Source organism: Falco biarmicus, chromosome 4 (assembly GCF_023638135.1).
Source record: "Falco biarmicus isolate bFalBia1 chromosome 4, bFalBia1.pri, whole genome shotgun sequence".
NCBI lineage: Eukaryota > Metazoa > Chordata > Aves > Falconiformes > Falconidae > Falco > Falco biarmicus.
Genome location: NC_079291.1, coordinates 58,972,268 through 58,987,387, shown reverse-complemented (window position 1 = coordinate 58,987,387; position 15,120 = coordinate 58,972,268). Strand labels below are relative to the sequence as shown.

The 15,120-nt window shown below is 38.3% G+C and overlaps 1 protein-coding gene across 8 annotated transcripts in view; it reads right to left on the bottom strand.

Annotated features, from left to right (window-relative positions):
- NKTR (natural killer cell triggering receptor) overlaps positions 1–15,120 on the bottom strand; it is a 45,386-nt gene that overhangs the window by 21,013 nt on the left and 9,253 nt on the right. For 7 of the 8 annotated variants that reach the window (XM_056334934.1, XM_056334935.1, XM_056334930.1 and 4 more), the window contains 4 exons: positions 14,874–14,948; positions 8,037–8,144; positions 6,936–6,980; positions 5,088–5,175 (listed from right to left, as the gene is read on the bottom strand). In XM_056334934.1, coding sequence (XP_056190909.1) covers positions 5,088–5,175; positions 6,936–6,980; positions 8,037–8,144; positions 14,874–14,948 — 316 coding nt within the window. Of the gene's footprint in view, positions 1–5,087; positions 5,176–6,603; positions 6,632–6,935; positions 6,981–8,036; positions 8,145–14,873; positions 14,949–15,120 lie in introns of those variants that run through there. The other variant, XM_056334938.1, reaches the window with a different exon arrangement.

Below are 15,120 nucleotides of genomic sequence, written 5' to 3'. Positions count from 1 at the left end.
TAAATCTAGCAGTAATAACAAAACAGCCTCAAGTTTTAAATAGCTTTTGAACACAGAGACAAGAACTCCAAGCATTTGAACCGATAAGGACCACAGCCTAGGACTCCTCTAAGTTGTAATAAGGACATATTCCTCAGTAAACTACATGGCTAAAAACCAAGGCAATAAATCAATTATTACACAAAACTTCCCAATGACAAAGAGGGTGGTTACTTTTTTTTTGCCTCCTATTGTTTTCTTTATGCTTCATTCTGCAAAGCCGCTTCTATTTCTCTAATAAGTGTAGCTTGACAGATTTTGGGTGACAATGGAAGCAAAGTTAAGCCCACACAAGCATTTGTAGGATTAGGAGTCTCATTAATTTTTTAGTACTTTATATACTTATTTTCACATGATTTGCACTTATTTTGTATTGCGACTTTCCTTACTAGCAGGTTGGGTATGGCCACATGCATGATGGGAGGTGCACTAAAGAGACAAGATACCATTATCAGATCCGCTCAACTGAGAAGCAGAATACATTACTCAAGAAGAACATCACCCAACAATACAGCCAGTGAGCTGGAACATCCAAGAACAGGCTGACTATTCCCCTCCCAACTCTAAATCAGGGACCTAAAGACATTAGCTGCATTTGTGCAATGCTCTGGATGCACTCCCCCAGTAACCAATAACAATGAACCTTTTCGGCAGCAGTTCAAAACAGATATTGGAGTATATAGGAAAAGGAAGAAGATCCTAGAGTGGTTTCTGTCAACCTCTACCCCATCCTAGGGATTCCATATATGAGTATCAACATGGAAACAGGACAATTAAAAAGATTAACACCCTCAGGTGGTGGTTAGAACACTACCGAAATAACTGATAGTTCTAAAAGAAATTAGTCCTAGAAAACAACCAAATTAAGTAGCAGTGCTACCTGAAAACACAAATAGCCAATTTATAACCTGTGCCTTACAACCATCTTCAACACAAGTCTGCAATAAAATGCTACAACAGATCCCTTTAGTAAAGAAAAGTGTAATTCCAGTATTTTTCACAAATCCAAACATTATACAAGGATGGTCTCTGTGTCTTTTCTGCTGGATTTCAACAAGATGCATTTCTTCAGACTAGAAAACGTTTCTTAGACATAAGTGTAAATAGACTTGGCCTATTTAAAGTACATGTGCACAAAACCCATAATTCTTCCTCAGCTAAACATTCTCCTTTCAATCCAACTGTTACTCCTATTGGAGTAAGAAAAAAAAAGGTGGGGAAAATCAGTCAACTAGCATTAAACAGCACTTCTGAAAAGATACATACACACATCTCTGACTCTTTATTCTACTTTTGCATCTTGTCAGTTTCTACCAGTGCTTTAATTTATGTTCAATCTTTTACTGGTCTCACTGGAGCTTCCTAACAATACTTACACTGTCTCTTCCATGCTCGGCTCTCTATTGTTGCTTATAAATGCTGCAAGCTCACTCATGCCAGAGAAATTCCTGATGAACCAAGGCAAGCTGATGATACTTTAGGATTGGTCAGATGCTTGTTTACATTAAATTTAGTCTGGAGCTTCTATTTCAAGTAAACCTGATCATTTTAGCTCAACTTTTAACAATTTTTAGGCATTGCATAGAGTCTAGTTGTGACCAGTTAGTGCAGTCTGCCAAAAAAATATTCACTGCTTGATTGCGCTCTGTAAAGACTGGTTGTTCCAAATGACACTTTTCTGTGGGGTAATTAGGGAAAGCACTTCTGATTGAATAAGCAAAACTGTTATAGTCAGGGTTTTTGCTGTTATCTTAGTCCTGCTTGGACAAATACTTATATAAAAGAAAGTAACTTATTTACATCTCTTATCTGTTACATTAGACATGTACAACAGAAATAGATTTCTCATCTCTGAGGTTACCTATGAAAAAAATGCAAACCGTTCTAAAGAAGGTCAGCTGGAGATGAACTACTTCCCTTTCTAAAATTCTAATCAATAAAATTCAACACGTTCAAATCAATAAAAAAAAATATTTAAAGGCTGCCACTGAAGACCGCCTTTCACACATTTTCAGGTTATATTTGAAGAACATTTTTTCCCCAATGATAAATGACTGAATAACTGAGCATTCTTTCGAGTATAAGAAACATATTTGAACTTCAGCTTAAAGTGTATCACTCAAGGATGCAAACATATTATTAAAGAAAAGCTGTATAGATGCACAGTACATTCCCTAAAGTAATCAAACAAATGTCATGCAAGACTAACTGCTTTAATATACTGCATTTTAAAGTTCAGTCAGAAACTGCCTAAATAAAATCCTTAGTAGTTGTTTCCTACTTTGAATCTTGAAATCCAAACTCTCCATGTTATGAAGCAGAAATGAAGTACCACCATTAAAAAAATCGGTACAAAAAGATTGTTAACTATGGGTTTCACCACCCATCCTTGCCTATTTGTAAACCAAGTTACTAAACATGAACCTGACTTTGTAACTCACTGCATACCTACACACATGCTGTAACAAGCAGCCTCAGTGGCTTCTGTACAGATTCTGGAATTATATGGTATTCATTCCGAGGATCAGCTGCAGTACCAGAAGCCAAAAGTGGGATTCAGCTTAAATGCTTAAACTTTAACAGAGTAAAAGCATCCTCAGGTGAGGTAGGCATCTCAGCTGCTGGTCAGATCCAAGGAGAACACTCAGCTGCCAACACATAGGCATCTTGAACTGTACCCTGTCTGGCTTCCAGCCGCTGTTTCAGGAGTGCAGGGTGTCTTACAGGGGCTACATCATATCTGCACTCCCTGTCTTGGAGTTCCCAATGGTGTCTCAAACACTAGATTTCTGCATGCGGTAAAATGAAAAAAGCCCTTGTCAAGAGGGTCACAGAAGTCAAGAGCATTACATGCTTGAAAGACCTGACAGCAGCCTACCTGAACCTCACTGGTTATACCAGGAGTTTACCTCTGGTCTTGGTTCACTTGCCTGACTCTAGGGCAAGCTGGTGCTGTTTAAGACATTACAGGATATCCATGAAATCTGCATGGGGCAGGCAGGTAAGACACAAGACCTTCAGAACATCTATATATACTTCTCCCCTGGCAGCTGAATTCCAGGTTGGACACCCCAGAACCCCGAGGTCAGCTTTAGACTCCTACAGGCAGCTAAAGTGAATCTAGCTTACATGGAGACAATTATGTTTAGCTATCTTACTCTGCCTGAGTTCCCACCAAACTAACACTTTCTCTTTAATGGTGATTTTACTAAAAAAAACCTCAGAATGTTTGAAGAAATCTGAATCTTTCAAAATACTTCTGCATTCGATGAAAGTGCTCATGAATACTGTTCATTTTATGTCCCATGTAAATTACAATTTAGCATCCAACACAACCTTAGGTTGTTTTAGTATGTGGGGAGAGAAAGTGTTTATGTCTGATCAATCTAATTGAACAAGTAAGCAGAGTCTACTAGGCATAAGGGAAAGAAGATGACTTCTGAATCAAATCCAAGAAAGAAAAGAAACTTTAGAGCCCTCAAATGATAGCTTCTTGACAGATGTGACATCCATTAATTTTTCATGTATGCTGTTCAGATAAGCTTAAAAATGGAAAATTATGACAAGCAAACCAAAAGATAGGTAACCAAGTAGTAAATAGTGAACCAATGTCTTGCAGAGATCTTATTAAGCCAGAGGTTGGTTGGTGTGGGTTTTTTTAAAATATAGATTGTTTTCCATATGAATGTATATAAATACCCATTCAGATTTACTGTAAGGAATCACATAATTTAAAATTTAGTTTGAAGGTAACAGAAAAGAAGCTTTTGAGATTATTTCCTCTCTACGGAAAGTCAAGACAGTGGTAACTGTGAAAGCCTTCCTCTTAGGTTCCTATTAATTTTCCATTTTTAGGGCATTCTTTAGGAAAAGACCTAAAAATGTCTCATATCTGAACTTCATATCATACTGAAGATCTTTTTCAGGCAAAGAAAAAAATATTCTTGAGGACAATTTACTCCTTTACTGAAGACAGTGAAGCGCCATTCATTCTTATCCCCCAAGAAAGATGGCAAAGAAAAAATAGTTTTTCCAGTTAAGTAACTACACTATAATTTACTTTGGAAAACACCAGTGTTATTTCACAAAGTTCTTCTCAGCACAAGCCCAAAGTTATAATCCCAATCTTTCCAAATACAAACTGATAAACATTAACAGAAGACAATTTTTGAAAGGGAGTTACCAGGAAGAATAAATCACATAAAATTAGCAAGTTTAACAATACTAATACTGAACCTAGAATGTACCTACTTTAACCAGACGACCCTGGCATACCAGACCTGAATATTTATTGATGGTAGAGTCATGCAATTTCTACAGTTATAACAGAATATGGCTACACACTAGATGACTAGGTTTATTTTTACGTTTTTTAAGGTAATGAATGAAAAATCTGATTGTCAGCACATCATTTTACACAGTGTTGGTACCAAAGTAGTTGGTATATATGCACAAGTAAACAGAACTATGCAGCAGTATAGAAGAAAAGCATGTCAGGAACAAGCACTCCAAAATAAAAATGAAAACCCAAAACAATAAACAAAACCCCACTCATCCTCCCCATACTTCCCCCGAAACACCCAACTCCCTGCAAAACTAAATCATGGTATTTTAAAGATTTATATGAATCATTATATTTTAAAGAGCAAATGCAAAACCATACAACCAACCTCTAGATCTCATTCCCTTTTGCATACAATGCTCAACACTAATCTGCAGATAATCTGTTAAGATTTGGTTGTTGCACACACAAAGCCAAAGAATCTATTTTCTGGACACTAAAAACTTACTACATAAGTCATATTTTTAGGGTAAAAAGCAACTACCAAGGAACATCCATGTAGTACCAGCTTCTAATCCAAATGAATGTCACAAGCAATTTGTGATAACTAATGTTTCCTATTATAGCTTACATTGCAGGTGCTCACTTAAACCTATTTAAAATAAAGCGGGTAACATTGTTATAGATAATTTAGCAATACCATCTTTCTCATGAACAGCGCTTCTCTGTTTAAGAAAAGCTCAACTGTCATATTACATTTACTCACATGAAAAATTGGGAACCATTGGTATGTTTCCCTCGGTTTGCCATTGACAAAAGGAACGCTCTGTCATGTTTGAGAATAAAGTTTTCATCTGTTTGAAGAAAAAATATGTTTGTCAGATTTTCCCTGACAAGGAATGCAAATCTAATTTTCTTAGTAACTTATGGATGCTATAAGGAGAAATTCTGCTGCTGCTGAAGAAACACAAACAGGTTGGAAAACACCAAAATGAAGTTTAAAAAAGCCTCTCAAAAGCTACAGTAGAACCAGTTATGAGACAGAAAGCATTCTTTCTTAAAAAGTTTCAGATACAGTGCAAACGTTGCTAATAAAACCCTTAAAATCATTATTAGTGTCTTAAAATTTAGATTCTCATAGACCTGGATTTAAATCCAGTATTTTTTGAATAAGAACAAGGTTGGTGGACTTACTGACACTCTAAAACAAGACTTTACATTCATGATACTGTTATTTACACAGCCTGCACCTCAGGTACACAGATCAAGAGAAAGAGGCATTTCCCTGGTATAGCACATTAAAAAGACAAGACACCTATCCATTCAAAACTGGAAGTCTCAAAATGTACAAGGGAAAAAAAAAAACACCTAGACACCTGAATGAGAAACAAAAAACCATACTCTTCGTGCAACCTAAGTATAAAATCAATTAAGACTAAGCTAAAAGTGCATTTGCTATTCCAGTGAATTAAAGAGGACTTCTGGTTATACAGCATAATATAAAACCAGATCTTCTGAAGTTCATTTTCAAAGCTAGAAATAGTAATTTGAATGTAGAAATCCTTTTTGGTTTATGTAATCAAACCACAATGCTATCTGTTCAGCACTCACCACCTTTAGAAACAAACCCTAGTAACTTCTTAGGAAATGGAACTATTCAAGAGTTTTGTTTGACTGAAGGCTGTAATACTCCAACAGCAAACTATGTCTCTGTTTAAAACAAACTTAATGATATGCACTTAACCTTGCAAAGCTACTTGCAAAACATACAGAACCTGGGGCTGTTACATAAATACATATACTGCCTTTATTAATGATGAATACCACAGTAAGTACCTGGATTCTTTGCAGTAAAGAATTGTATGTCTTTAAACAAATACTTTATAAACTCACCATTTTCCTTCCAACAACAGATTTTTAAAAAGAGGTAAGTGTACATTTATTTACAAATTCTTTGCAAATAAAATAACTTCTGTAGCATACAAACAGAGCCAAACATTTTTAGAAGCGAACACTAAGCATACAAACCTTCAATAGGGAAGGGGAGGAAAGGAACATTAACAAAAGAAGAAATAACTGTTTAGAGCTAGAAATTATGCCAGTATTCTTTCTCAGAATAAGTCATCAACCCTCAGAGAGGTTAGACACAGAACTCTTCATTTCTCCAAGCAACACAGATATCCATCTACAAACGGACGTATCAGTTGTCTATATATTTACTAGGGAGGGTACAAGGGAACAGAGTTTGAATGAATGTGTGTTACTGAGCTTTTGTCTCTTACCTTTTCATTTTGCAAAAGACCACATTCTCTATAAACAAAAGAATATGTTGACAGTTTTAGGCAGGAAGATAGGAGTTTATTCATGAATAAAGTTGCCTAACCTCCATGCTGAAAGTCATGTTTAATCAATAATGTTAGCCTTAATTGTCAGCTAAAGTTAAATATTACAAAAAAAATTATCTGAAAGTCATGCATATATAAAGAATTCTCATGCAACATTAGTTTCATGCAAAAGGTGATCTATAAGTAGACCTGTTTTCATTAAGTAGCTCAGGAATCAAGACTTATCTCAGAACTGCATAAAGAATTTGCAAAGACATATTTCCTCTTACCTTTAAAATAGCCACCATAAATAGATTCACCTCCTTTTCCGTTACCTATGCATTAAAAAGCATTAATTAAACCTTTTACTTTGTTTATGAAAAAAGCTGTATGTAACATTCCACTAGTTTATAACAATAAACCAGGATACTCTGAGCAGTTACTAGTATCTGAGCATAAGCTCCTTAGTTAAGAAGTCACAACTGTGCATTATCCCATTGACACTGAAAATACTGAGAATAAAGATTGCCTTAGTGCTTCCGAACACTGTAAAGTCTGAAACAGGGCTCCAAAGACTAATTCTCACTGGTACTTGCTAAAGCAACAGCAGACAGCAAAAAAACTGCAAGCAAGAAAACCACCCCAACCCAACAACAAAACAAGGAAAACCCAGACAACAAGTAGATAAGACCAACAATCTCTCCTGGCTCAAAGCAGCTGAGCTATCACTAGCGTGGATGAGGTAAGAGAGTAGCTAGCAGTTTTAAAGACAGTTCTACTTGACTCTCGAAACAAGGTATCCCCTCACCATGTTTTTTATCAGGTACAAGGTTTTAGGACACAGAAGATGCACATTTTGGTAAGGGAGGGTATTTCAGAGGGGGGCAACGGACTAAAGCATTATGTTGTATATATACTGCAGGGAAGGAAGCAAAGAAACTCTTAGAAGATCTCCTTTTAGAGACTGATCCATTAAACAGTTCTAGCTCATTTACTACTTTATTATTTTTAAACTTATTCAAACAGTTATGTCCCTGTATCAATACAGCACTACTAGTATCGCCTCTACTGCAGACACAACAGTGAAAAGCAGCTAAGACTACAGGCTGGATTTGAATTGTTTTAATAAGATAGGTATTACCAACTCCAGCAAGGGGTTGGTTTTCTTCTTCTTAACACATTTTTCTAAACAAATATCACTTCAGTTGCAACATTTTAGAATTTCAAAAACTAACACAAAATGGGTGATCTATGCTGTACCTCACAGCAAATGAGGAATTCTTCTGACATTGTAATACTTCCACAGCATTTTCTAAAATTAAATTACAACCACCTAGGTTATAACATTTCTGTTCAATTTCAAACATTTCAATTTTAAAAGCATACTTTACCTTCGCTGAAGTCCCCACCCTGAATCATGAAGTTTTTAACGACACGATGGAATGTAGTGCCTTTGTAACACAGCTTCTTTCCAGTAGTTTTGCCAATTCCTTTTTCACCTGCAAGGTTAAACAAAAAAGCATCTACAGACTGTCACTGAACAAATTCCAAGGGTTTTACCTCCCTAGTGCTAATGGATATGAGAGCCATCAGAAGAGCACAACTATAAAAGATAACACAGTCCTACCTGTTGCCTTTCCACCATCCATTAATAGCAGAAGGGACCCCCTTTACAAGGGGATTCTCAAGTGAAAATTAGGTTTCTTCTTAAAAAAAAATTCCTCCTCTCCCAAGGAGGAGTGTATTTATTAGCAATCCACTCAGGAGAATTTATAAGAAAACAAGAGTTCATAACAACTATGGGTTAACCATTTTCTGTGGTTGTATCTATGCTGCTATGTTAGCTGAAGCTTATAGCAGAGTCCTTTTCAAACCACTTACACATCTGGATATGCCAACTGAATCCCAGGACAGAAATCTGGGCTCAAAACAGGCTTCAACTCAGTTTCAATGCAATCCACTTGGAAAAGTGGGATTGGGATACTCCAAGCATGTGCCACATCTTCAACAATCCATGTGGTGTCAAGCTACCCCTTAATGCCAATCTGCCTGGCACCAACGCTCACCGTCTCAGTAGGAAACCTGCACAAAACAGACTCCCATTTCTGAAGAGACTGACAGAACAGGGGAACAAAATTGTTTATACAAGAACCATTCCAGGATGAACTGAAAGAGAATTGTAATGGGGGGGTTGGGGGGGAGGAGAAATCGCCCAAACCCTGAATTGGTACCAGGGCCATTCTTACCCAGCAGCAGAGGCTAAGCCAGGCCACGATACTTGTTAATCCTTTCTGAGCCTGAGATTTCCTAAGAGGCACTCAGCGGGGTCCCAGTGCAACTGCAGTTCAAGCCTACTGGTGATTTTTCAGAAAGACATCCCAGAACCTCAAGCTTCACTAACACTTCTTCCAACTTTTAGGAGAAAAACTGCACTGGGCATGTGGATGAGGGTACTATAACTGGCAGGGCAGAGGTCCTACACAGTAGCTTCATGAGGGGTTTATACTGGTCCAGCCAAGGGACATACAAGAGACACTGACTTCAGCTTCCAAGATGAGGGGAGCTGGCAGAACATGACGATTAAAGAGTAATAGGTATATTTCAGCTGTTGCACAGGGTATAATCTGATGTAAACCACATGTGCATAAGGTATTCTGCAGTGATACAGGTCAAACAACCCAACATTCAGTTTCATCCCACCACTGATTATGGAACAGGCATTTGACACTCAGTGAGAGGACATTTAACCAGTGTGTATTGTATCATGTAGTGCCCTTAGAAACGTATGTGTAATACGTACGTGTACTTGCTATCCACGGCCAACACTCCCCTTTTGCCATCTATTGTTCCTCCACCCAAAATTAACTGATGGCCAGCTCACCCCAAATTTGTCATTCCAAACAGCCCATCCCCACAAGGATGAGGGCAAAGAGCAGTCTGCAGCACAAAAACCAGTCATGACATTGCTGTTTATCATACTGTAGAAGCCTTCACTCTTGAAAATACAACTTGTTTTCCATTACCTAGACTCTCCATACCCATAACCCATGCCTCCTCCTACCCCATTTTTATTTTCCACAGAAGTTACCTGCTATGGTTTAACCCCAGCTGGTACCTAAAGTACTAGCAGCTGCTCACTCAATCCCCACCACCAGCTGGATGAGAAGAATCAGAGAAAAGGTAAAACTAATGGGTTGAAATAAGAACAATTTAATAATTGAGATAAAATATAACAACAACTGTAATGAAGAGAGAAATAGAAAGGAATAAAACCCAAGGGGAAAAACCACCAAGTGATGCACAATACACTTGCTCACCACCCATTGACCAATGGCCAGCCAGTCCCCCAGCAGCAATTGGTGGCTCCCAGCCAATTCCCCCCAGTTTATACATTGAACATAACATTCTATGGTATGGAATAACCCTTTGGCTAGTTCGGGTCAGCTGTCCTAGCTTTGCTCCTTCCCAGTTTCTTGTGTGCCCTGCTCACTGGCAGAGCACTGGAAACGTGAAAAGTCTTTAAGCACTACTTAGCAACAAGTAAAAATATCAGTGTGTTATCAATATTATTCTCATACTAAACCCAAAACACAGCACTGTACCAGCTACTGAGAAGAAAATTAACTCTACCCCAGCCAAACCCAGGACATTATGCAAAGCTATTCATTACACTTCATTTCCCCCCCAAACATGTACCCCTCTGCTACAGCAATGGAAATCCCATACCAATCAATACCAAAAAGTACCTGCCTACATTTTTGGTCATGTTTCAGCACATCCCTCAGGTTATGGATAATCCCCTTACAGAATGGGATTCTGCATTGTACTTGACCACATCATTGAGCTGATACATTGAAGTGAGTGGTGAGCTTTAGACTATGGTCAGAAGTTGCAGTCCCTTTTTTTACTCTCCTTTATGGTATCGCCAAGACAGCATAGTACCTATCATAATAAATAGCCCCACCTGTAATGTTCCCTTCTTTTCATGCATAATATAACTGTGGGCAAAATCACATAGCTCCACTACTCATTCCCCCATAAGCCACAGAACTTCAGACAATGCACTGAAGCTGCTAGCCCAATGGCAGATGGCTAAGTGGCTGCACAAGCTGTACTATGTCATTCTGATTTGCAAAACCAGTCCTTGAACTCCCAGTCAGGCAAAAGACAGAGACCAGTTGTTTCACTGGTTAGAGCTGCAGGCCTTCCCTAAGCTCTGACATTTTTCTGCAACAGCCAGTACAAAGCCCATATGCTGGGCTTCTTTTTTGTTTATGGCCAAATACTAGCCTTATTCTTTTTGTCCTAAGTGTGCTTGAATTTTGTCTGAAAAAAAAAAGGAAAAAAAGTCTTTGAGCCTCATGTATTTGCACTCTTCCTGCCTAAGCTGTCCTTTCCATATGCTGCAAATTACTTGGGAATGGGATGGTGGAGAACTGACATAGTGCTTGCCAGGGATAACCCATTTAGCTGAGGAAGGCACAAACACAAGGGCCGTTATCAGAGTGCCCTTTCCCTTTGGCTGGTAAGCTTTGCTCTCATGTTCAATTAAGACCCTGCGCTGCCAACCCCATCTGAGGTATTTTCACTTAGGTGCCCAATAGTGGTCTCAGAGATTATGAGAAAGGAATCTCCTGACAAAACAGCAAGGAGCAGATGGGCTTGTGCTTATTCAATAGGTGGACTGACTGAAGGACCTGCAAATGCCAGTTTGCAAGACCAGATGTTTTAGTTTAACTGCAAAGAGCCTCTTGCTGTCAAGGCAGACAGCGTACTTTCACAGTAGCCAGGTCTATTTCTGACAACAATGTCAGGCTGCAGGAAGGCAGCCAGAATCACCCTGTCCTCCTCCATCTGTTTCTGACAAAAACATCCTGGCTTGCCTCACAGAGCTTGCAGAGGGAGCAGCAGACATGACAGTGGTCACAGTGTTTCAAACACTGGACTCCGGTCTTTCTCTCAGGGTGTACCACCTTGCCTTGAGACAGGTGAAACCACTCTTCACAATGACACAACAGAAATGCACAGTCCAAAACTCCCAGCATCAGTCAGGACACATGGTACTCTGCAGCTGGGATGCCTTTATCAGCTACAATGCTGATGGTTACCCATACATATCTAAGGAAAAAGAACATGCCAGATTGGTCTAGCACACCAAATCCTGAATTTATGTAGTACAGAAGTATACAATACCTACAGTCTGCTGCTAAGATATTCCATTACCCAGACTATATGGTCCAGAATGGCATAGCATGCCCTGTCTACTACACAGCTATACATCTCCTTAGATGAGCGCAAACCTCGCATACAGCTACGAGAAGGTGTCAGCACCAGAAAGTGATGCTGCATTGAGTAAATCTCCAGTGATTCAAAGATTCCTTGCAAAGACCAAAAGATGAAGACAAAAGATATACCTGATAGGAACTCACACTTCTATAATGACTCAGGTTCTACCAATGGATCTTGCTGTGAAAGGTGGCAGGAGTCAGAGGAGCCCAACCTCTGGAAGCAAATGAGTTATTCAGTCTCTGAAGATGGTATAGTAGCTCAGAACTCTAAATATTTAAAGCAACCCTTCACATCTCAGTTCTGGTTGCCAGAGATCAATGCCAGTATAGCTTCATCTCTCATCACAGAACTGCTGCTCTTCTGAAGACAGGCTTTGTAGGTCCTCTAACAATCTAGGCAAACACAGAAGCAGTAGCCCAACCAGAATCCTACATCGGTCCATGGGGACAGGGGGAAAGCACCTACCAGAGAACTGCTGGATCCTACTGTGAAGAGTGTGGATGACCCTAAGCCTGGCCTGCCACTCCTGGCCACAGTTGTCATCTGTGGTACCATGCAGGAGACTGCATCCTTGTGTAGATTATTCATTTAGATGCTGACGCAAGTTGAGGTTCTAACAGCACAAGGCAGGAGGGCAGAGAAAATTGCATGCATAATGCAGGTAAACTAGCAATAACAAGTGCACTGGAAGAACTTGTCAAGCAGAAGCAGAAAGGCAGAACAGTTGATAAGGAAAAAACCCCAACACCTCAGGTGTACTGAAAAGTAACACAGATGTGATTAGTGCAAATAAGAATTAATGTTAGCCACGCAACTCTAGCCTCCAAGCGCAGCCACCTGGAGTCCAAGTTTGAGAACTACCAAGGCAGAAAAGAGACGGCTTCTGGCAGCAAAAGAAAGGAGCATAACTTAATTCTCTTAAACATTATATTCACCAAGAGAAACTACATCAGGTTCTTCTGTATGTTTTCTCTCCCCCCACAGAATTCAATTATCATGGGTTTATTAGCAAATTTTTAAAGATATCTGTCAAATCACTGTTCTATCCAATGAGTACACAGTAACAAACACAATTTGCAAGAAAAATGTTTCAGGTAGCTTTTAAGTTTGTGGGTCTGGCCTCAAAAACAGACCCCCTAACTTTGTGCTTACTTTCAAATATCCTTCCAATTACAGACAGGTTCCAGCTGAAGACATCAATGAAACCTGTATAGCCAACTATAGAACAGAATTCAAACAGGGATGAAATACAAAGAAGTCAGACTTTTTTTTTTTTTAAGCTGTTCTTTTTTTCTGCTTGTTTGTTTCATTCCTCATCTCCAGCACCTTTTCCCTCCTTTGTCTCCACCTCACATTTTTCTAGCAAGGCTCCTGTAAGGTTTTCAGCAATCCTTCAGAGCTACAGAACATGAGGCTCAGACATGATGCTATTCAGTCTGCTACTGCATGTTATTTCTTATCTTTTATAATCTATTCCGATTAAGGTAAGCTTCAAACGAGTTCCCATTTTCCTGATAGTTGTATCATTCTTTCCTATTCTCAGTCTGCCCTTAGGAATCTCTTTAGTAAGCATAAGTGATAAATGAAATCAGAAAGTAGAATCAAAAGAGGGGGCATCAGAACACAGACCTCAAAAAAAACCCAACAAAAACCCCATACTGTACCTTTCACAAGTTTATAGTATTATAAAGCTCTTTAAATTTTCACAGAGATTATTCCAGAACACATCACATTCTGGGATTTGAGCTCTAACAAGATGCATTTTAAGAAGTTAATACATAAGGATATCAAATTTGTTTAACATAACCAGTTAGCTAAAAGCTGTTCACTAAAGCCAGATTTTTAAATGCTGTCTGGAAAGTCTTGCTGGAACGTTTTCATTACTTGGAAAAGAGTTACTTCATATACAAGGTAGAGGACTCACTGGTGCAGTTAATTCAAGGTATATTGCAAGCTGCTGAGCATTCAGGTATAAAATACCAGGAGATCACCAAGAGACACAGAATGCATTCTTTGCATAAATAACACCAATTTCTCTAATAACCTAATCAAGATTAATCTTCAACTTTTTCAGCTGAAAAATCCCTGAGGAACACTGCAGACCAAAAAACCCCACCAAACCCTTACTACACTTACTCTTCCAATCATCAGAAAACTTTTGTAAAAAGTTGTCCTGCTTAAAAACCAAGGGGTTAGAGGGTGCTACATTATAACCAGACATTCTTTTGATAATGCTGTCCCTTTCACTCCACAGATCTCCCCTCTCTCCCACTAAACAATCGCAGGATCTCTAAGGGACCATCTTATTCCCTTTTAGTCCCTCATTTAACTTAAATCTGAGAACTCTCATTTTTAAAGATGCTCCTGTCCTCTGATCCCTGTGTAGCACTTCTATGAACCTGAAATGCACTCAAAATTGCATTATATATAATTATCATTTTATATAAGATACAATTTATATATATTCAAAGTTGTATGTAGTGTCCCAAATTATACCTCACCCATACACTGTGCAGTGACATTAACACTTAATGTCTCTCCTGAAAAATCCTAAAGAATTGCTTGCCTTTATCACATTGGTGTAACTTAAGTGATCAATAATCCCAGCACAGTCTCAGCTTTGTCAAGTACTTCTACCTAAAGGAGCCCTATATTAGGGACAAAAAAAAATAAAAAAAATTGTTCCATACTTTCAGTTTTGCATTCTGTAATCATGTATTATCTCCACTACTCTAGCTCAGTCACAGTTATAGAATACTACACTATTTCCTGCTATGCATTATTCAAATGTTCTTGGGGCTTACAAGTCACAGCTCTGTTTTTACCAGGAAAAAAAAAATAAATGATCAGCACTATTATTATGCTGTGGTTTATACTTGCATCAACAAATAATAATTGTAAGAAACATTAAAAATCTTAAATATAATCATGCAACTTACCTGAGCACAAGCAAAGGAAGTTTTTGCAAGTCTTCGGACATATGTCTGAGAAGAGCTGAAACATAATTCGGCCAACTACAACATAAAAAAAAAACCCCAAACATTTTATAACTCTTTATAATGATATAAGAAAAACTGCATATAAGTAAATCAGCATGTTTTGAAAATATTATTTTCTGAGAAAAAAAAATTTACTGTATCAAGCAGAATAAGAAAACATTTCACATATGCATATATTAAAACAAGT